We start from the raw sequence: 22,379 nt of genomic DNA, 5'->3' as shown, positions 1-22,379 counted from the left end.
CTCACAAATGCATTTAAATCAGTGAAGGAAGAAGCACGTGTTGCGTTTTCAACATAGTTTTGGACGAAATGTGTGAATAGTACTAAACAGATTTAACTTGGGAGATAAAGTACAAGCACTTATCTATAGATACGTGATTTCAAGCCACGTGGAGTGATTACAACTTGCAACACATAATTAATGCATATTTTGCAAACTACAGAAAATAAGGCAACAATTTTAATTACATTTACATGTTATGATCTGGAGGAAGAAGAAACTGGTCCATATGAACTGTAACAGTTACTGACAAACTCCCTGTTAAAGTCTGACAAAGTCCCATTCATACAGTAATAGTCTCTGCTGCTCCTACAATAGCAAACGGCCGATGAATCCCACGTTGCAGCGTAGGTTATTGTATCAAAAATTTAAAAAATGACAGGAGCAAACACAGTACTAGATTGGCTATGCTGTGATATTGTTGTGAAAATGAACAGCCGAATCTCCATCTGTCAGTGATCGTCATCTTCGTGTCATGATCAATACTGTCATCCCTCATTCTCCACTAGTGTCTGAAGGGAAAGGCACGTTCACATTTGACCAGATACAGTACTACATATTTGGTGATGTACTGTACCGTGTCGACGTCAACGCATTCAGGCAAAAGATCTAAACCCAACACTATTGATTTTTTTTTCCGACTATTTCGTTCAAATTTAAACCTCAGCTGGATGTTTTCATTCACTTAATGCTGCGTTACATATTGCATGGAAGCTTACTTTTAAAAACCCATAATAAAAGCTCTTTAAGCATATGCATTTGTCTACAGAAATGATATGAATACTTTTCTTTGATTGAAAATAGAATTATTCTGCAAAATAGACAAATTATTCTGCTTCTCCGACCTGATTTATATAAATCTGTTTAAGTTATGTACAATATTTAAGGTAAGTATATTATTAGTATCCACATAAGGTAGAAAACAATGACAGAACTTTTAACTTTCCTGAAATATCTTTTTTAAACTTATAATCATAATAATAAAAAAACAGGAAGCATCCTACCTCTTCTGAAGCTCCTTCATGGCTGGACTCAAGTAACTGGCCGTCACCATGTTCACTTTCAATTTAATGCAGTGCTTAGCTACTTGTGGGTGAAAGGAGTATGGCAGCATGCTAGATACCAAAAACAACAAATAAAAACAAAGCAAATTAGCTGATGGTTTACTAAAGTGTGCATAAAAGGAGCTATATGTGCAGAAACCCTTGTAATTATGTGCACACATGACTGCACATTTAAGAGACTAAATGTGAATTAATGCCTCAGTAGACTTAAGCAAAACTCCTTTTCTTTTTGGAACTTTGGTTAAAAATAACAAGTTGCTGGAAATACACCAACAATATACTGTTAACAAACAAGTATTCACTCATGCTGCTGAGACCGACATTAGAAGGATTGTTCACCTTAAAATTATTTTAAAATAATCATTGACTCATACTCAAGTGGTCTTAAACTTTCAAGAATTTCTTTCTTCTGTTGAATAAACAATAACAAAATAAATAAATAAATAAAAATTCTAAAGGAATAAAGTAAACCAGCATCCATTGACATCCACAGGAACAACATCATCAACAACAACAACAACAAAATACTATGGACTTCAATGGCTGCCGCTTATCCAACACTCTTTATTCTATGTTCCTTTGTCCTTAACAGATGAACGAAACTTAAACAGGTTTGGGAAAAAGTGGAAGGTGAATAAAAGTTGACAGTTTTCATTTCAAGTGCAAACTATCCCTTTAAGCCTAATATAAGTACACTACCTGACAAAAGTCTTGTCATCAATACCAGTTGTATAAGCAACAAATAACTTGAATTCTAGTTGATCATTTAGAAAGAGGCAGAAGGCAATTTTTCCAATGAATTATATGTTGAACTGCATCCCAATCATCACAAATACTGCAGAAGAGCAAATGAAATCCACATAGACCAAAGATTCTAACTGAAATTAGTCAAGTTTGGTGAAGGAAAAATCATGGTTTAGGGTAACATTCAGTATGGTGGCGTGTGAGAGAACTGCATAGTGGATGGCAACATCAACAGCCTGAGGTATCAAGACATTAGTGCTGCCCATTACATTACAAACTACAGGAAAGGGCAAATTCTTCAGCACAATAGTGCTCTTTCTCTTACTTCAGCCTCCATATCAAAGTTCCTGAGAGCAAAGAAGGTCAAGGTGCTCCAGGATTGGTCAGCCCAGACACCAAACATGAACACTATTGAGCATGTCCGGGGTAAGATGAAGGAGAAGGCATTGAAGATGAATGCAAACAATCTTGATGAACTCTGGGAGTCCTGCAAGAACATTTTTTTCTTTTTTTTTTCGCCATTCCAGATTACTTTAATAATAAGTTCTTTGAATCATTGCAGAGATGTATGGATGCAGTCCTCCAAGCTCATGGGAGTCAAACACAATATTAATTCTTTTTCCACTGCACCATGACTTTATATTCTATACTGTGCATTATTTCTGTTAAGTGACAAGACTTTTGTCTCAGCAAAGTCAGACCTTACTGTCATAATTAAATCAAGGCATGATCATATTTTATTTTGGTAAAATAAGCTTAATCTAAAGACCTTTGCTTTTTATATTAGCCACTTCTGATACCAAATGATCAACTAGAAGTCAAGTTATTATTTGTTGTTCCTAAAACTTGGATAGGCAAGAAGACTTTTGTCAGGTAGTGACATGGATAGGACAATAACGAGACAGGAAGAGAAGTTGGAGAGAAATTGGGGGGTAGGGTCGGGAAATGTCCTTGAGCCGGGATTTTTGAGTCGGGCTATTGCGCCGACTCGGATAATGTAATTTAAGCAGGACACGCATATGACAGTTAGAAGTAGCGCACAATGGACGCACACATTTGCATTTTATATAAAATGAAACTATTCAGATGGTGCTCTGTGGCGTGGCAGAAATATGAACAGTGTCCTTGCGGCGCCATTGTGCATACCCTGATACAAATTCATGTTAAGAATTAAAATGCATTGCGCTTCATGGCACGACAACGAGCGGCACATCTGGTGTGCAACACACTTAAGATTAAACTGCTGTGATACTTGAAGTACTGAATATTTGACTCTACAGAACAAAACATAAAAATGTCCACAATCTTTCACATAAAAATTTGTCAATAAGTTTTCATAGACAACATAAAGTGGGTTTATGTTGTATAGCTTTATTTGTATAGCGCTTTTACAATGTAGATTGTGTCAAAGCAGCTTCACATAAATGGTCATAGTAACTGGAACAGTGTAGTTCAGTTTTTTAGTGTTTAAGTTCAGTTCAGTTCAGTTTAGCTCAGTTCAGTGTGATTTAAACATTACTGAGAGTTCAAACACTGAAGAGCAAATTCATCCATGCGTAGCTCTACCAATCCTGAACCATGCAAGCCAGTGGCGACAGCAGAGAGGGAAAAAAAACTTCAGCTGATGGGAGTGAAGAAAAAAAACCTTGAGAGAACCAGACTCAGTTATAGTCTGCACCACGTCCCGTTAATACATCGTTTTCTGTTATTGCCAATAGCCTATTAGCCTATACTGTGTGCCAACATATAGCACCTATTTGCTTGCGGCGACGTAAGTTTGATTCCTGGCTCGAGGTCTTTTGCTGATACTTCCCTTCTCTTTCCAGTCTGAAATCTCTACTGTCCTATCATAATTTCAAGAGTTGGCCCTTAGCTGATGATTTATTATGAACCTTGTTTGGCATGCTGTCCCGGGAGAGAGCCCTGAACTCGTGAGATCCTCGAGCCTGGGGCTCCTTCCCGTTGAAGGGCGAGAGGGGAGTCCGAGTTCAGGTAGGTCTCAAGAACTCCCCTGCTTGATAATGTTGGAAGTAGACTGATGCTATGAAGTGTCTGTGCTGTCAATTTAGATTTGTCAATTTACTTATGTTACATGTTTTTGGTCTGTGGGAGGAAACCGGTGAGCTTGGTGAAAACCCACGCAAACACGAGGAGAACATGCAAACTCCGCACAGAAATGCCGATCTGACCAGGAAGTGTCCAAGCCGGTGACATTCTTGCTGTGTGGCCGTGGTCCTAACCACTAGGCCTCTGTAATAACTAATAGCTGATATTGAATTCAAAGCTATAGCATATCAACAATATGAAAAATGCAGATTTCTATAGTTAATAAGATTTAAGATGGAGACAAGCTATGTTTCCATCCAGCTACTTTAATGTGCATTTTGGATTTGCGCATAAAATAAAAAAATTTAAAAGAAATTTAGTTGATGGAAACACCAAGATGCGCATAAATTTAGATTTTTGATTTTATGCACATAGTGGAGTAAAATTAATATTTTTTCGAAAAGAAAAGATGCTCATAAACTATGATGGAAACACTTTTGCAGAAACAAATTCCAGTATGCGTTTTGTTATAAGAGCCTTATACCTTAAACCATTTCAGTATTAGTGTTATCATAATATTAATGACCTCCAGAACTGTCAAGATTATCTCTGCTCTGCGTCTTACGCCTTCAAACAGCCAACAGTGTCTGCATTTTTCTTTGTCTGAGGTGCAAGTCATTAATTAAATAAGTAAAAGATTCACGCAGCTTCTCCTACCACAGCAAATTCTGTTTTTATAGTTGATATTTGGCAGCAGTTAATCATGAAGTGACGATTTTGTTCTCTTTGACTCGTAGGATGTAAATGCTGCCTTATTTGCACGTATTTTATGCAATATTCCAGTTATGCGTATAAAGGTTATTCACATTTTTGGATGGAAACATAGCTAGTGAGAGTTGCATGTCTTTTGAATAATTAAATATTTCCCTCATAGCAAATCATTAAACACTGGAAAACAATGTAAATAAACTAAATATAATCTGTACAAGATATCAGACAGATATCAGAGTCTGAATGTGTAAAAAAAAAAGGCAGATGTGCATCTGGAAAGCAGCTGGTGGGCACAATGATTAAGTGCTGGCACAAAACCATTACTATAAAAGGTCTTGAAAAAAAAAGAAGAAAAAAAAGGCTACACTACTTTATCTGGAGTAGCAAGATGTATTATTTACATAGAGAAACATAACTAGTTTTATTTTTTAGGTTCATTCATTAAATACATTCTATTATATGTCAAATAACCCAGCAGGCACACAACATCATTAGACCTTAATATTAGGTAAGATTTAGGTCATGACGTCAGGCAACCAAAAACCAAAATTCAATGTCTAGCCAGCGTCTAAGGACAACATTATTTTGACATCCAATTATATTATATTATAAACCCAATGTCTGATAGATGCCATAGTGGTAACGTCCACATAATGTCAAGGTGTTTGGTGATAACACAAGGTGATAACATGATTAGACGTTGACATTTTGTTGATTTTAGGTTGATTTAAGGTTAGACATTGACATCGGCCTGACATTGGGCTCTGACGTCAAAGTAATTTTCATTTCCAAACAAAATCCAACATTACCACGATGTTGGGGTACAAAGTCAATATGATGTCATGTTGACATCCTGTGCCAGCAGGAAAAAGTTAATGATGTTATAAAAAATGCAGAATATGTTCCAAAATCACCATTGAAGACTGTCATGATGTAGTTTATCTTAACTTGTCCAAACTGAATAAATACCTAGCTAGTACTGTATCTACTTGTTAAGTGGTGACGTATGGAATAGTGTTTGTATGTTCAAATTGTTAATCATTTGAATTGAGAAAATATTAGTTTATAACCAATTTAAAGCCATATCACGGTTTAAATAATTACTTTCTGGCAATCGGATATCAATATATATATATATATATATATATATATATATATATATATATATATATATATATATATATATATATATATATATATATATATATATATATATATATATATATATACATACATACACACACAGTATATATATATATATATATATATATATATATATATATATATATATATATATATACATACACATACATACATACATACATACATACATACATACATACATATATATATATACACACACACACATATACATACACACACACACATATACATACACACACAGTATATATATATATACACACAGTATATATATATATATATATATATATATATATATATATATATATATATATATATATATATATATATATATATATATATATATATATATTAGGGGTGTCAAAATTAATTGTTTCTTCTGTGCAACGCGATGCAGACGCGGACAATTCTGTATCGGTTCAGTAATAATCATAACCAGTTATTATTTACTGACGTCATTTATCTCCTATGCGCTCTGTCGCGAGAGAGGTGACCGCGAGTATTTTCAACACTCAGGCAACTCAGGGCCGGCCCGTGGCATAGGCACCATAGGCATATGCTAAGGGTGCTGTACATCCAGGGGGGTGCCAGAAATGAGCGCGGTTCAGTTGGTTTTGTTTTCGATTTTCCTGACACACATTCAGTTATACACGGCATTAACTCAAAAACCTCTTCCCCTAAAAAGATCTAAAGTGTGTTTCCTACAAAAAGACAAAGCTGGTTATGTTTTACAGCTGTCTTTCTTTTTTTTCGCTCGACATTACGAGCACTGCTCCGTTTAAGCCCTCGCAATATGTGTTTAGCCTGGAGAGCTCGCACTTAGAGGAGCTCTCAGTAAGGGACCGTCGGAAAAGTGCTTCTTTTTTTTTTTTTTCTTTTTTCTGCTCCGCTCAGCATGAGCTCTCCCTGTTGCGAGGGCTTAAGTGTGTGTGTTTGTGTGTGTGTGTGTGTGTTTGTTTGGTGCTGTCTATGTTTGTGTATGTGTTTGAATGAGAGACAGTGTGGTGCTGTAAGTCTGTGTGTTTATACAGACAGCTTGTTATAGCCTCCCCCCTTAAATATATCACTGTATATAGAAAGCATCGTCAATGCACCGTGATGCACCGAGATATCGAATTGAACCGAAGGCATGATAATCGTAACCGAACCGAACCGAACCGTTAGACCAGTATAGGTTCACACCTCTAATATATATACTATAAATTATATATATATATAGATATATATAATTTTTGAAAGTTTTACAGTACTTCGTAAACGTTTATAATGTCCATTTGTTGAGTCTCCCCATACAGTTTGATAGAGCGCTTGGACGCAGAAGCCACTTTGTCTCACATCACACTTAACAAATGGATAGCACTGTATACAATATCAGTATTGCGATAAGATTTTAGTTAAAATTGGCTGCAAGAAAAATCACATCTACCAAGAACATATCATATCTTCTTTGCTAATATTCTGCCAAACACTCCCTGTAAAGCAATGTCAAAGCATAATAAAGTGAATGAATATTATGCCTGATGACGATGTCGTGGTCTTTGATCAGAGACTCCAGGTGGCCTTCCTGGCTGGTGATGTCCAGCATCACGGCAATGGTGTTGGGGTATCTGGTTGCCATCTCTTCAGCCTGATTCAACAGATTTGATGCTGCAATGAAAAGATCACATAAGATTTGCGAAAGGACAGCAACTGCAGTTTTTACACTGTGATGCAACTGTATTCCAGACGAATTTTGCATTGGGAACATACCCACTGTGACCTGAGTGCCGGCGTCCCTAGTGAGATACTCGATAACTGGCCCAGACACATAGCCTGCACCCAGCAAAAGCACCCGCTTCATGCCGCCTTTCTTTAGGATCTGCTCCGATTCCCTGTTTGCCAGATGGTAGAGCCATTACTATTAACACACACACACACACACACACACACACACACACACACACACACACACACACACACACAGTACACACACACAGACGCAAACACACACGCACACTATCACTGGCCAAGCAATCTGTGAAATCACAAAACATATCCTTCTGGATAGTGATCTAAAACCGATTGAAAGAGATGCAAAACCCACAAAAGGACACAGAAAGATCTTGTTCAGTTTGATTGTCCAGGAGTCGAAATCAAGAAAATTAAAATCTTTTCAATTTATGATAAGACAACATGTATACAGTAAATCACTAACTAGGGCTGGGTGATATGACAAAAATTGCTTATCATGACATAAGTCACCTCATGTACTGGTAATGATAAATGCATGTATAACAAAATTGTAATGTTCAATCAATCAATTCAATCGATTCATAGTTTATATATGAAGAGGGTAACACTTTAGTTTAGGTCACAACTCATGCTATTAACTACTGGCTTATTATCTGCCCATTATTACGATATGAACTGTTCATAAGTAGTAATAAAGTATGATCTTAATCTGCATCCCTAATAATACCCAAAACCTAAACCCAACTTCTCTCTTACTAACTATTAAAAAAAGAACTAATTAGTCGTTTATTAAGCTAGTAGTGTTAGTTAATGGTTGGTTAATAGCATGAATTGTGACCTAAACTAAAGTGTAACCATGAAGAGTTTGGAGTAACATTTTAAAATAATGGTCCATTATATAATGTATTTACTAACATGAAAAAAACAATTATTAAAACATTTATTACATCTTTGTTGTTGTTAGTTAACGTTATTTAAGTTGAACACTGTTAGTTCATGTTAAGTCAGGGTGCATTAACATGAATTATGAGTAATAAACGTTTTACAAGATGATTCATCCTTAGTTAATGTTAACTAATGGACCATAATTCTAAAGGGTTGCTGAGTTTGGTTCTAATACTCTATAAATCCACCTGGATTACTTTGAGTTTTTTTTTTTTTTTTTCAAGAACGTAGCATGAAAACCACAATTTTCAGTTTTAAACCTTTGTGTGGCATCTTTAGGTTAGAATTCAATCAAATACTGATTCAAATTTTCAAAGATTTATTATAATTATATATATATATATATATATATATATATATATATATATATATATATATATATATATATATATATATATATATATATATATATATATATATATACATTTATTATATATATATATATATATATATATATATATATATATATATATATATATATATATATATATATATATATATATATATACATACATATATATATATACATATATATATATATATAAGCCTATTATATTATATATTTACTATCTCTCTATCGTAGTAGTAGTAGTAATTATTAGCCCCCCTTTGAATTTGTTTTCTTTTTAAAATATTTCCTTGATGTTTACCAGAGCAAAACTATTTTCACAGTTTGTCTTATAATATTTTTTCTTCTGGAGAAAGTCTTATTTGTTTTATTTTGGCTATAATAAAAGCAGTTTTAATACAAAAAAAAATTATCATAAAATTATTATCCCCTTTAAGCTACATATTTTTGATATATAGTCTATAGAACAAACCATCATTATTCAATGACTTGCCTATAATTACCCTAACCTGCCTAGTTAACCTTATTAACCTAGTTAAGCCTTTAAATGTCACTTTAAGCTGTATAGAAGTGCCTTGAAAAATATCTAGTAAAATATTATTTACTGTCATCATGACAAAAATAAAATAAATCAGTTATTAGAAATGAATTATTAAAACTATTATGTTTAGTATTGTATTGAAAAAATTCTCTCTGTTAAACAGATTGGGGGAAAAATAAACAGGGGGCTAATAATTCTGATTTCAACTTCAATATATATACATATATACTTACACTAAATGTAAAGGTCTATTTATTTTTATACATGTAAAATAAATACTCAGTAAAATAAATACTCATGGGATGTTTATTTAGAACTTCGGGGACAATGTTTGATTTTGAAATATAGGTCCTACTTTATATTAAGTGTCCTTAACTACTATGTACTTGCATCAAAAAATAAATACAATGTACATACTGTGTTCATAATGTATTTAAGAACACTTGTGGTTGGGATAGGGGTTGGGTTATGGACAGGTTTGGTGGTATGGACAGGTTTAAGGGTGGGTTAAGGTGAAGGGAATGGTCAGCAGTGTATTTACAAATGTAATTACAGAAGTTAATTACAGATGTAAATACATACAGGTATTTAATCAAGCATAAGTACACAATAAATGCATGTATTTACACAATAAGTACATTGTAACAAACTATTAATTCCTGTGCAAGTACATATTAGTTAAGGCCACTTAACATAAAGTGGGACCGAAATATATAACAAACAATAATTCAATATAAAACAGTTTTCAACAACTAAATAAATGCAGGTCCAAAAAAAAAAAAAATAATAATAATTATGCAGTTTTTGCATTAAAAATATACAATTAAAGTCAGAAATATTAGCCCCCAGTATTTCCCCCCCAATTTCTGTTTAATGGACAGAAGATAATAGTTTTAATAACTCACTTTCACTTCTAACAGCTGATTACAGTATATTTGACTAGATATCTTTCAAAATCCTATAGTATTCAGCTTAAAGTGCGATTTAAAGGCTTAAAGGATTTGTTCTATAGTAGGGCTGTAGGATATATTATTTTAGCATCCAGCATCCGCAATAGTCACATCACAGGATCTGCAATGTTAAGAGTTGTTAACAGTTCACAGAGAGTTAAGTTGTTACCGTGTCTCGTTGCTTAATTTTATTGAATCATGTATACCATACATGCAGTATTCATTTAAATTTGAATATTCAATTAATGTATACCTAAATGCTGTTTGACGCCTCGAGCTTTGTTTATTTCATGTCTTTTGCTCTATTATATTTATGTATGCGTGTAGATTGTTTATTACACTCAGCCCCTTACGAAATCACCCCAATCAATTTAAAATGATAAATTCTTTCTAAATAGAGCTATTCAAGTCACCTGTTGAAATTGTATTCATATTGCAATACATAATCGCAGAAAAGCTAAATATTACAATGTCAGATTTTTTCAATATCGTGCAGCACTATTCTGTAGACAATCAAAAAAATCTTGCTTAAGAAAGTTAATAATATTGAACTTAAACTGTTTAAAAAAAAAAATCGCACTGCTTTAACACTAGCCGAAATAAAACGAATAAGACTTTCTCTACAAGAAAAAATATTAAAGCAAAATACTGTGAAAAATTCCTTGCTCTGTTAAACATCATCTGGGAAACATTTAAAAAAGGAATAAATATCACAGGGGGACAAATAGTTTCGACTTTAACTGTATCTCGTTAAATTAAAAGGTTGCAACTTTCTTACGATGCTGTTATTCGTGTTTCTGACTGCTTCCTCATAGTGGTGCGTGATATTGTGCTCATATAAATTATGAAAAAGTGTTGGCGCAAACAATGCACTGTGACACAATGTACATTGTGCCATGAAATAAACATATGAAACAAACGACTTTTTAGTTTGTCCACAGATGAATATCCTTAAATCGCGCAGCCCTATCAGCAGAGAGGGTGTGCAAAAAAACTAAGGAAAACACACAGATGTACTACTAGATCAGGAAGTTCTCGATTCAGAATATAATCAAGGGCGTTTAAGGGGGTTGTTAAAACAACGTTCTGCTCTGCGTGTCCCCTGGGGGACACATGTGATCCAAGAACCCCGTCGCTCAGCCTAATTGGATCTGATGCAGCACATGAGCGAAAAATGTAACACTTAACCCCCAACCACCTGCATGCCTTTCTCAAAATACCATTAAACGATGCATTCATAATAACCACTAACTATGGGTTTTCACTTCTATTTAGTGCTACTTATAAAAGATCACATAATTAGGTGCATTAAGTCATAAAGTGGCATATTTTCATATCAAATAAGAAGGGGTTTTCTTGGCCTTACAGTGATTTCTTATTACATAGAAGATGTTAAGGAGCTTGACTTGAAATATAAACTTCAATAAATGAGCAATTTATTAAAAAATAAATAAATAAATAAAATAATAATAAATAAAATAAAATAAACACATATACATATATATATATATATATATATATATATATATATATATATATATACACATATATATATATATATATATATATATATATATATATATATATATATATATATATATATATATATATATATATATATATATATGCTTGTTGATGTTTAGCGATATTTAGTTGCACTGTCCTTTAACAGTCAGATTTTAAATCACAAGTAAACAACATAATAACATAACAACATACATAATTGTGTGTATTTTTATTATATGAGAGTTGCTTGCATGGTTCGAGATTTCTGTATAATTGATCACTTTAGACTAATTCCAAGACAAATGTAGACAAACTTAAATAATAAATACAAATTATAAATACATTAGAATCTAACTGAATTTTTAGACATATATGCATTTATAAAACTAATAAAATAAAACTATGAATTATGTCTTATATATGTCTTATGTCCATATTATGTTTATGGAGGAACTCAATTTAACATCATTTAAAAAAAACATTAAAATTACAACAATGTAGTTTATATTATATTATATTTTTATTATCAAATAAAAAAAATTCTTGACCTTGCTGGGACTTTTTATTACATAGAAGACGTTAAGGAGCTTGACGTGAAAGTTGACGTTTTTTTTTTTTTTTTTATGTTCAGCAATATTTTGTTGCACTGTCCTTTGACCATCATATTTTAAATAATTATTAAAAGTAAACAACAGCATAATAAACATAAACTGTACGCAACTGTATTTTTACTTTATGCAAGTTGGTTATGTGGCTCAAGAACTCTGTATAACTAATATAAAGAAATTTAATAAATAAATACAAATTATATATACATTAAAATCTAATAGATTTTTTAGAAATATATACTTTTATAAAACTAATAAAATAACTATGAATATAAAATATTTACATATAAATGTCTGTATGTTTACGGAGAAACTCAATTTAACAGCATTTTAAAAACCAATTAAAAGTACAACAATGTAAACTATATTATACTGTATTTTCATATTAAATAAACTTTTTATCGTGGCTTTACACTGATTCTTATTATATAGAAGACGTTACGAAGCTTGACTTGAAATATAACTATTACCATAAGAGAGCAGTTTATGATTTTTTTAAATTATATTTGTTGATGTTAATATTTTGTTGCACTGTCCTTTAACTTTTAGATTTTAAATCATTAACACAAGTAAACAATAGTATAATAAGCATATATTGTACATAATTGTCTGTAATTTTATAATGCGAGTTGCTTGCAAGGCTCAATAACTCTGTATAATTAGTCAATTTAGAGTAATTATGAACAAAATGCAAAAAAATTTATATAGTAAATAAAAAAATATATAAATACACTAAAATCTAATAGCATTTTTAAAAATATATTATTTTATAAAACTAATAAAAAAATATGATTTTGGAGGAACTCAGCAGCATTTAAAAAAATTTTAAATTATGAAAAATATGTTTTTTCTTAGCTGTACAGTAATTTTCTATTACATAGAAGATGGTAAGGAGCTAGACTTGAAATATATATATATATATAATATAAATAAACAAATATATATATATATATATATATATATATATATATATATATATATATATATATATATTTGTTGAAGTTTAGAAGTATTTTGTTGCGCTGTTCCTTTGCCTTTCGGACTTTAAATCATTAACAAAACTAAACAACAGCATAATAAAGAGATACTTTACGTAATTGTGTGTATTTTTATTGTTTGCGAGTTGTTTGCAAGGCTCAAGAACACTGTATAATTGGCCAATTTAGACTAATTTTAGCTAAATGTAAACTAATTTAAATAATAAATGCAAATTTTAAATGCATTAAAATCTAATAGCATTTTTTTATATATTCTTTTATAAAACTAATAAGCAAGTAATGAAGGAAAGACCTTCCAAATCATGAGGAAGTTCCCACTCCACCACCAGTGTGCTGCATCCACTTGGATGATGTAATAGCAGCCACAGGCCAAACGTCGCCAGTGACCTCACCACAAACTAGCTATAGATGAAATGGAGAGACAGTGATAGAGCCAATTAGGTAGATGGGGATGATCAGGAGGCCAGAATGGGTGAATTTAGCCAGGACAGCGGGGTTACACCGCTACTCTTTATGAGAAGTGCCATGGGATTAGTAATGACCACAGAGAGTCAGAACCTCTGTTTAACATCTTATCAGAAAGACAGCGCTCACTGACAGTATACTGTCTTATTCACTTTTACAGTTGCATTAGGACTCACACAGTCACAGATTGAGTGTCCCCTGCTGGCCTCACTAACAACACTTCCAACAGCAACCTAGTTTTCCCATGTGGTCTCCCATGAAGGTACTAACCAGGCTCAGCCCTGCTTAGCTTCAGTGAGTAACTGGTCTTGGGCTGTGGCTTATAAAAGAAGTATAATTATCATAAACCATTTACATTTATAATAAATGTCTGTATGTTTATGGAGGAACTCAATTTAAAAATGAATTAAAATTCCAACAACGTAAATTATACTATACAATATTTTCATTATCCACTCTTTTTTTCTTAGCTTTACAGTGATTTTTTATTACAAAGAAGACATTAAGGAGCTTGACTTAAAAAAATAATATATTTATATAAAGTTTATTAAAATATTTGTTGATGTTTATAAATATTTTGTTTCACTGTCCTTTGACTTTCAGATTTTAAATCATGAACAGTAGTAAACAACAGCATAAACGTATACTGTACGTAATTGTGTGTATTTTTATCATAAGCGAGCTGCTTGAAAGGTGCAAAAACTCTGTATAACTGGTCAGTTTAGACCAGTGGTCACCAAACTTGTTCCTGGAGGGCCGGTGTCTTGCAGATTTTAGCTCCAACCCTAATCAAGCACACCTGAACAAGCTAATCAAGGTCCTACTAGGTATACTTAAAACATCCAGCCAGGTGTGTTGAGGCAAGTTGGAGCTAAACCCTGCAGGGACACCAGCCCTCCAGGACCGATATTGGTGACCCCTGGTTTAGACTGTTAGTGTTAGTTTAGGTCAGGTTAGACTAAAAAAATTATTATCAAGAAATCATAATAAAAAAGTAATAAAACATACGTAACTGTGTGTATTTTTTATTATATGCCAGTTAATTGCATGGCTCAAGAACTCTAATGAGTAAATAATTAAGTAGACAATTTTGAATGCTAAATATGAATTATAAAAAAATAAAATCTATAGGCATTTTATTTTTGTAAAAGGTTTACAACTATAGTTGGTTCATTCCATTGTGTTGACCCCCAGAAATGAATGAAAAACAAACTAATTTACAACTATATTAAATGTCTGTATGTTTATGGACAGACTCAATTTAATAGCATTTAAAGAAAATACATTCAATTAAAAACAAATCAGAATCAATTGTATTATATTATATTATTATATTATATTATATTATATTATATTATATTATATTATATTATATTATTATATTATATTATATTATATTATATTATAATAATATAAAATATAGAATAATCAGCTTAAAACTAAACAATAATACATAATTATTTCACCTATATGGCACTTCTTTCTCACAATCAGGTTTTCTTAGAGAAGAGGAAATGGCTCTCTTGGTAGCTTTTCATTTAGAACAAGAACAAATCAAAACAAGTCAAACACTGGATCTTTAAAGCTCTCTATTGATTAAATGGAGGTCAATGTTAGCTTGTGGGCGGCTCCATTAAGTATGGACCACAATGGATACAAACGGACTAGCAAACTCGATGTAATGTTTTGCCAGCCTGGTTCTTCACCCTTGAATGAGACACAGACAGCATGAAAGAGAAACACGTGTTGACTCATGAAGCTTTGATTATGGCTTGAATGAAAAAAAGAAAGACAGAAAGGATCGTGTTATTCCATTTAATGAAAACGATTCAAAAACATGATTTAAATCAATTAATGAGCATGAAAAGCTATCTGGCCTGTGAAAAGTGAAGCTTACCTTGGAGAATAATTGAACTTAAGAAACTAAAATGGAACTGATGCATTGATTTCTTTTTTTTTTTCTGGCATGCAAAAAATTCAATGGAAAAAAAAAGAGCGAGTGGGAGAGAGAATGTGGCTGCGGTGAGAAAGTAAGATCATGTACCCATGAGAGATCGCTCTCAGCAGACGTGTACTCTAGCCAAGCAAGGTGTTAAGCGGTGCAGGAGACCAACCCTGTGTCTGGACAAAACAAACATGGTCAGCAGCTTGCTTTTTTACCCCCACTTTAATTCTGCAGTGTATGAACTTACTAAGGTTTAAGGTTACAAACACAGTCTGAGAAAATGTATTTGCTAAATAAACTGAGCCAACCAGCTTTTGCTAAACTCCTTATTCTTGCGTTTTTGGACAGTGTCAAATATTAAGCTGTGAACAGAAAAACACAAATTTGTTATATTGTATATATCTGGTTCGCAAATCTAATTGGCTGACAGCCGTGCAATGTTCTGCAATATCAGAACTCGTACAGCCTTCTCACCCTATATTACTATATTACTCCGCCCACATACAGTGACAGCAGATCAATAAACTCACTACAGTTTGACAAATTTTGGAGCTGTTGGACAACATAACGTACTTTTGAGACCTTTTAGGTAAGAGTGTAGTTGTTTAGATTTTTAAGGATAGTGCCTATTTTAAATATTTATAATTTCTAAGATACTGCGCAACGGCATCCACAAGATGGCGCCAGAGACAGCATAATAAAACCTTTGAGGAGAAAAGATTGACGTATTTTCAAACTACAGCTGATCAAATAATTCTAAAATTGGTAAGTGACTTTCTAAGTCGATCTCTCTCTTTTTTATATTGCAGTGGTGTAAATACCATAGTAATTGTAGTGTGTTGAGTAAGGTTGGGTACCGTACCTTTGGAACCGGTATGCACCGGACCGAATCAGCATATGAATTCCGGTGCCTAATTCCAGTGCCACTGGTGCTGCGACAAGAATGTAAAAGCAGGTCGCACACCAAGTTGCGCCACGCAGCTCCATGCATTTTAGAACTCGCAAGTCGGCAGCTGTCCGTGTCTCAGGACACTGTTCATATTTTTGCCAACCCACAGAGCGCCACCGCAAAAGTTTCATTTTAAATAACAGGCGTCTGGTGTGTGATACTATCAACTGTGATGTGCGCACTGTGCCGCGACTCTGAGAGGCGAATCCGATGTGTGACGCCCTTAAGAAGCATCAAGGGGTGCATCAAAGACACGCATAAGTACGCGTTGTGTCACACCATCTCTAAATATATAATTCTAAATAGCTTTGAGGGATACGAACACCCATCAGCGATGTCAGGCATTTGTTCTTGTTGCTTACAAAAGGTAAATCGCGCAGTACGGCGCATCCGTTGAGCGAATCCATTCATCAACACGCATGATCGCATTCAACTAATTTGCATAAACTAAGCATTCTAAAGTAAGGCTATATTTTACAAGCAAGGATTCTGACACAGCAACATACAGCAGATGTTTTACAAAAGTTGCGTGTAACTGGGGAAACACGTCAAACTTATAAAATTTGAGGGCTCATTAAAATCAACTTAAAGGTGAGGAATGGACCGTCTTTGACAGCTTGTGACATCGTCTGGCACTTTCAGTGAGTACGTTTACATGGACACCAATACTCTGATTTCAATATGATTAAGACAATACTCTGATCAAGAGTCTACCACGTGAACAGTGATTTTTGATTATCTTAAAGGACCACAGACACAAACTGCAGAGGAAACATTTATAGGCTGATGATGCAATGATGTTGATGAATCTATGTGCTATAACATGTAACTTGGAATCATAAATGTAACATTCAAAAAGTAACTCAAGTAAGCACCTGAATCACATTATAGTCTTATTCTGATTTAGAAATCATTAGATCACTGATGTCCATGTAAAAGTAGTCACAAGCCCCAAACCCAGAAAAAGGTGTTCCCTGATTTTGATGACAGCCTCTCTAGTAGAAAGCTAATGTAATGTTAATAGAAAAAGTATTTTGTGGCTAAAAAGTATCGGTTCAGGCCTCGTTTTGGCACCGGTACCATTTTAAAACTATCGATTTAGCACCGGTATCGAAATAACCGCAAACGATACCCAACCCTAGTGCTGAGTGTGAGATGGGACTCGTGTATCAGGAATGTATGTATTTGGTGTTGGCCACTCTTTGTATAACCTTTACTTTTTGGCCATCTGTTCGTTTCTAATGAGGCTCCTGTTTTCCTTAATGCAGACTAGTTCACTAAAAAGAAAGAAAGAAGAAATGGCCGCATTTATTTACTGATGGACAATACTATGTTTTGATCTGGAATAGGAAGCAAAACATCAAAAAGCAAAAACTAGACCTTAAATATATTTTCAAACAGTCAAAATATTTGTGCAACAACAGATCTTTTGTTTTACAACAGTTTTTAAAGGGCACTTAATATGCAAAATCAACTTTTGTAAGCAATTTGAACAGAACTGTGTGTTTAAATAGGATGTCCACTGTCCAATTGGAGTGATATAAACACTCCAAGCCCACCGAATTGATTGACAGGAGCATAATAACATGTCTTTGTAGTAATGTGTTTACAGAAGAGGATTTGCAAAGAAACTGGCATTAAAAGATCTGTTCCAACTCTCTATGATCAGCTGCACATCAAGAATGAGTTTTACGAGAACTACACATTTAGGAGGCTATAATAAATGATTGGATGAGTATTTTAAGCTGAAACGTTACAGACACATTCGAGAGACACCATTGACTTATCTTTGCATGCCAATATACAGTACTGGAGTGCTCACATTGCATACAGCCTTTTCTTTATAGAAAGCATGCAAGAGCTATCAATATATAAAGAGCTTACAAGCTAGTCTGAGGTTCTTCAGGCATCAGTTCTTGGACCTCTCTTGTGCTCCATTTATATATCATTGATATCCATAATACAGGCATTTGACTTGCCCTCATGGGTCTATTTGATGGCTTTTTCTTTCACTGTTTATAGCTATATATGTTCATCTGAAGCTACCAGAACATTAAATGTTGAGCTGTTGAAAGCTTGATTCTGATTGGCTAATGACATTCTGTGTCCAATTTTTACCACAACTAAAGTAGTTCCAGACATGTCTCTGCTTTATGGTTTCATATCACTATTCTAAAAAATACTACTCAAATATTCACAATCTACTAATGTAAAATGAATCAACACAATTCTTGAGTTTTTTTTTTAATTTATTTTATGTGAAATCCACTTAAATTTGTAGGGTTAAATTAACTTAAACATATATTCACTTAATAGATTTGTGTTAGGACAACATGAAGGAATTGCATGTAACCAAGCATATTTTACAATACACTACACATAGGAGCTGGTTCAGGACAAAAACACACACTTCACAAATGTGTTCAAATAATATATATATATATATATATATATATATATATATATATATATATATATATATATATATATATATATATATATATATATATATATATATATATAAAAATATATATATATATATATATATATATATATATATATATATATATATATAGTATCTATTTTGTAAGGTGTGGTAATCGTGCTATATGCAAAAAATAAATTTCATGTTGTAGCCGCATCAATTATTAATAATCAATTATTTCTAACGTGAACTAATTCATCCTCACTCCACTGTAATGCTACAGTATAACATGTTAACTTTATATAGTTTTTACTATTTGCAAAAGGAAAGGGGGTCTATATCGACACTGGAAGACTAACATGCATTCTTCTCTTTCGCATACCTAAGATACCAAAAGCAGTGTCTACATTCAGGAGTGACAAAAAAAATTCTTCTAAAGTGATAAAAGAGCCTATCAAGGCTACAGGCTTTTGAGAGCTGGGATGCGGCAATGTTTTTACCTGTCTTTTAACCTTTGGAAACATCTTCAGAATCAGAGCACCTTCCTCCGTGTGTAAGCAAACCACCCAAAGCAATATTACAAGTAATTCTGTGTCTTATAAAACATATTTTGGCCACTGTCCATTAGGACAAACGCTTTCAGAGCTACCGTTAATATTACAAGTGTTTACACTCACTTCAAGGAAAGAAAACTCTTACCTCCTTTCTCGAAGTTTCTGAATGTATTCAAACTTAGGTGTCAACTTCCCGTTGGATGTGATTACAGCCTAGATGTAAAAGAATGCAAATGAAAAATAATACTTTTAAATTGTTTATTAAAACATTAACATTTAAAGAGTTAAATTGTAAATAAATCCGCTTAAAGATGCTAACTTAAACTACTGCATTTGGATGCGTGATTTTGAGTACTTTCACATCACAAACACCAAAACCATTACTATGCTCCATTCAGTACTGAACTAAGAATACTTTAACGTTCACATTTAATTCAGATTTGAATTTAAATCAAACTGTTGGATTAAACAGGATACAGAATTGCTTTTGTTACATGAATAAGGATGGATATAAAGCTCACTTCTTGGAATGCTTTAAATTAGTAGCCAGGTTTCCATCCTCATTTTCGCAAATTGCCATTTGGTGCTGCTATGAACTTAAAATCAGTGTTCCTCACATCAAACTTAACAGAACTGTGAATTGCAGATTTCTTAGCTTTAGTTTTATACCGACAAATCAATGGATGTGGGAAGAGACTCAAGCTGAAATGCTGCCCATTTCGCTCTGATTCAAGTTTTACATGCATTTTTGCACAGACTTCCTTCTGTGCAACATTTTGTGCACAAGTTTAAGACTGCAAACAAACACAACTTCACATTCCACCATGGTACAAGATTGATTGAAAGGAACACTCTCTTTTATTTGAAAGCAGATTCATTTTACAAATCATTTTTGAATCCATTCAGCTGATATTCGGATCTGGCGGTTGCAGCTTAGCTTCGCATAAATCATTGAAAAAGATTAGACCATTAGCATCTCCCTTAAAAAATAAAAATAAAAAGAGTATTACTATAAAAATTTGACTATTAAGTCATTGAAAACAAAAATCATTGAAACAATTTTTTTTAGCAAGATGCTAATGGTCTAATCTAATTCAATGATCTATGCTATGCTAAGCTAAGCTAAGCTAAGCTAAAAGTGTTCCCGCCAGACCCAGAGATCCACTTAATGGACTCAAAAATGCTAAAACTCAACTGTTTAACTGTAGGGGAGTTGTAAAATGAAAAGTGTAGTGATTCTTTAACAAAGAAAAATAATCACAGTCTTACATCTCTGACTTGTGGAGAGAAATCCTCTTCCTCCAGTGGTTTGGTGGCATCTGATGGGAGCTGTGAAACAAAAGCAAACATATCAAATCTGCTCAAATCCCCAAAAAGGGGGATCAACAATATATTAAATTTAAAACCAGCAAAGAAACTAAAACTGTGGATTCTCTCAAACTGTACCAGAGCAGCATGTTCAAAGCAATCATCTACCTAGTAAAGCATGTCAACGTGACCACCCTGTCACATCTTACCATCTCCATGACGTAAGGGAACAGACGGTCACCAAAATACTCAGTGGCCTCAATCGGCAACTGGGCAGGCAGGTTGTCAATGGAGCACATGAGAATGCCGTTACCTTCAACACTGAGAAGAAAAAAACAAAGAAATCAGAGGATGCTTTAAATATGATTATATATGATTATATATATATATATATATATATATATATATATATATATACATATACACACAAAGTTTTTCACAATCATTCCTATAGTTTATCTGAATGTAAATACAGTTGAAATCTAAATTATTTAACCCACTTTGAAATTCTTCTTTTTTTAAATATTTCCAAATTGATCTTTAACAGAGCAAGGACATTTTCACAGTTTGTCTGATAATATTTTTTCTTCCAGAGAAAGTCATTTGTTTTTTTCCGGCTAGTTATTTGATTGATTTCAGCTAGAATAAAAGCAGTTTTACATTTTTTAAAAACCATTTTAAGGTCAAAATTACTAAGCTATATATTTATTCGATAGTCTACAGAACAAACCCTTTGTTTTACCCTAACCTGCCTAGTTAACCTAGTTAAGCCTTTAAATGTCACTTTAAGCTGTACAGAAGTGTCTTGAAAATATCTAGAAAAATATTATGTGCTGTCATCATGGCAAAGATAAAAGAAATCAGTTATTAGAAATGAATTATTAAAACTTTTACATTCAGAAATGTATTAAAACATCTTCTCTCCATTAAACAGAAATTGGGGGAAAAAATAAACAGGGCTAATAATTCAACTAAATATCAATGCCACGTAGAACTGTTTAAACACATGAGAAATGCAACAAAACAAGGATCAAGCTTACCAATCTAAGTCAAATGTCAAATTCCCATGATTTATAAAGATTAGAAAAATAGGCAGTTATTGTGTCGAGAAGTCCCTGTAGAACTTTGTGATACTTTGAATGCTAAATTTAATGCAAACATTGCTACAAAATTTAAAGGAGTTTGCAAGTTCTCTTAAATCTATTTTTTATCATTTATTTATGCTTTGAATTGAATTATGTGATCTTGAACTTTTCTCTAATATTTTGATATTGAAAAGT

General features: G+C 33.0%; 1 protein-coding gene across 32 annotated transcripts in view; it reads right to left on the bottom strand.

Annotated features, from left to right (window-relative positions):
* aass (aminoadipate-semialdehyde synthase) overlaps window positions 1-22,379 on the bottom strand; it is a 56,041-nt gene that overhangs the window by 20,187 nt on the left and 13,475 nt on the right. For 29 of the 32 annotated variants that reach the window (XM_087310834.1, XM_087310841.1, XM_087310838.1 and 26 more), the window contains 6 exon segments: window positions 21,309-21,420; window positions 21,061-21,120; window positions 19,937-20,004; window positions 7,575-7,696; window positions 7,343-7,472; window positions 1,044-1,154 (listed from right to left, as the gene is read on the bottom strand). In XM_087310834.1, the coding sequence (XP_087166960.1) occupies window positions 1,044-1,154; window positions 7,343-7,472; window positions 7,575-7,696; window positions 19,937-20,004; window positions 21,061-21,120; window positions 21,309-21,420 (603 nt within the window). 32 annotated transcript variants of the gene reach the window in all.

The sequence above is a fragment of the Danio rerio genome, chromosome 25 (genome assembly GCF_052040795.2).
Source record: "Danio rerio strain M-AB ecotype USA chromosome 25, GRCz13ab, whole genome shotgun sequence".
NCBI classification, from domain to species: Eukaryota; Metazoa; Chordata; class Actinopteri; order Cypriniformes; family Danionidae; genus Danio; species Danio rerio.
Note: the sequence above shows the minus strand (reverse complement) of the source record. Positions and strands in the feature narration are given on the sequence as shown.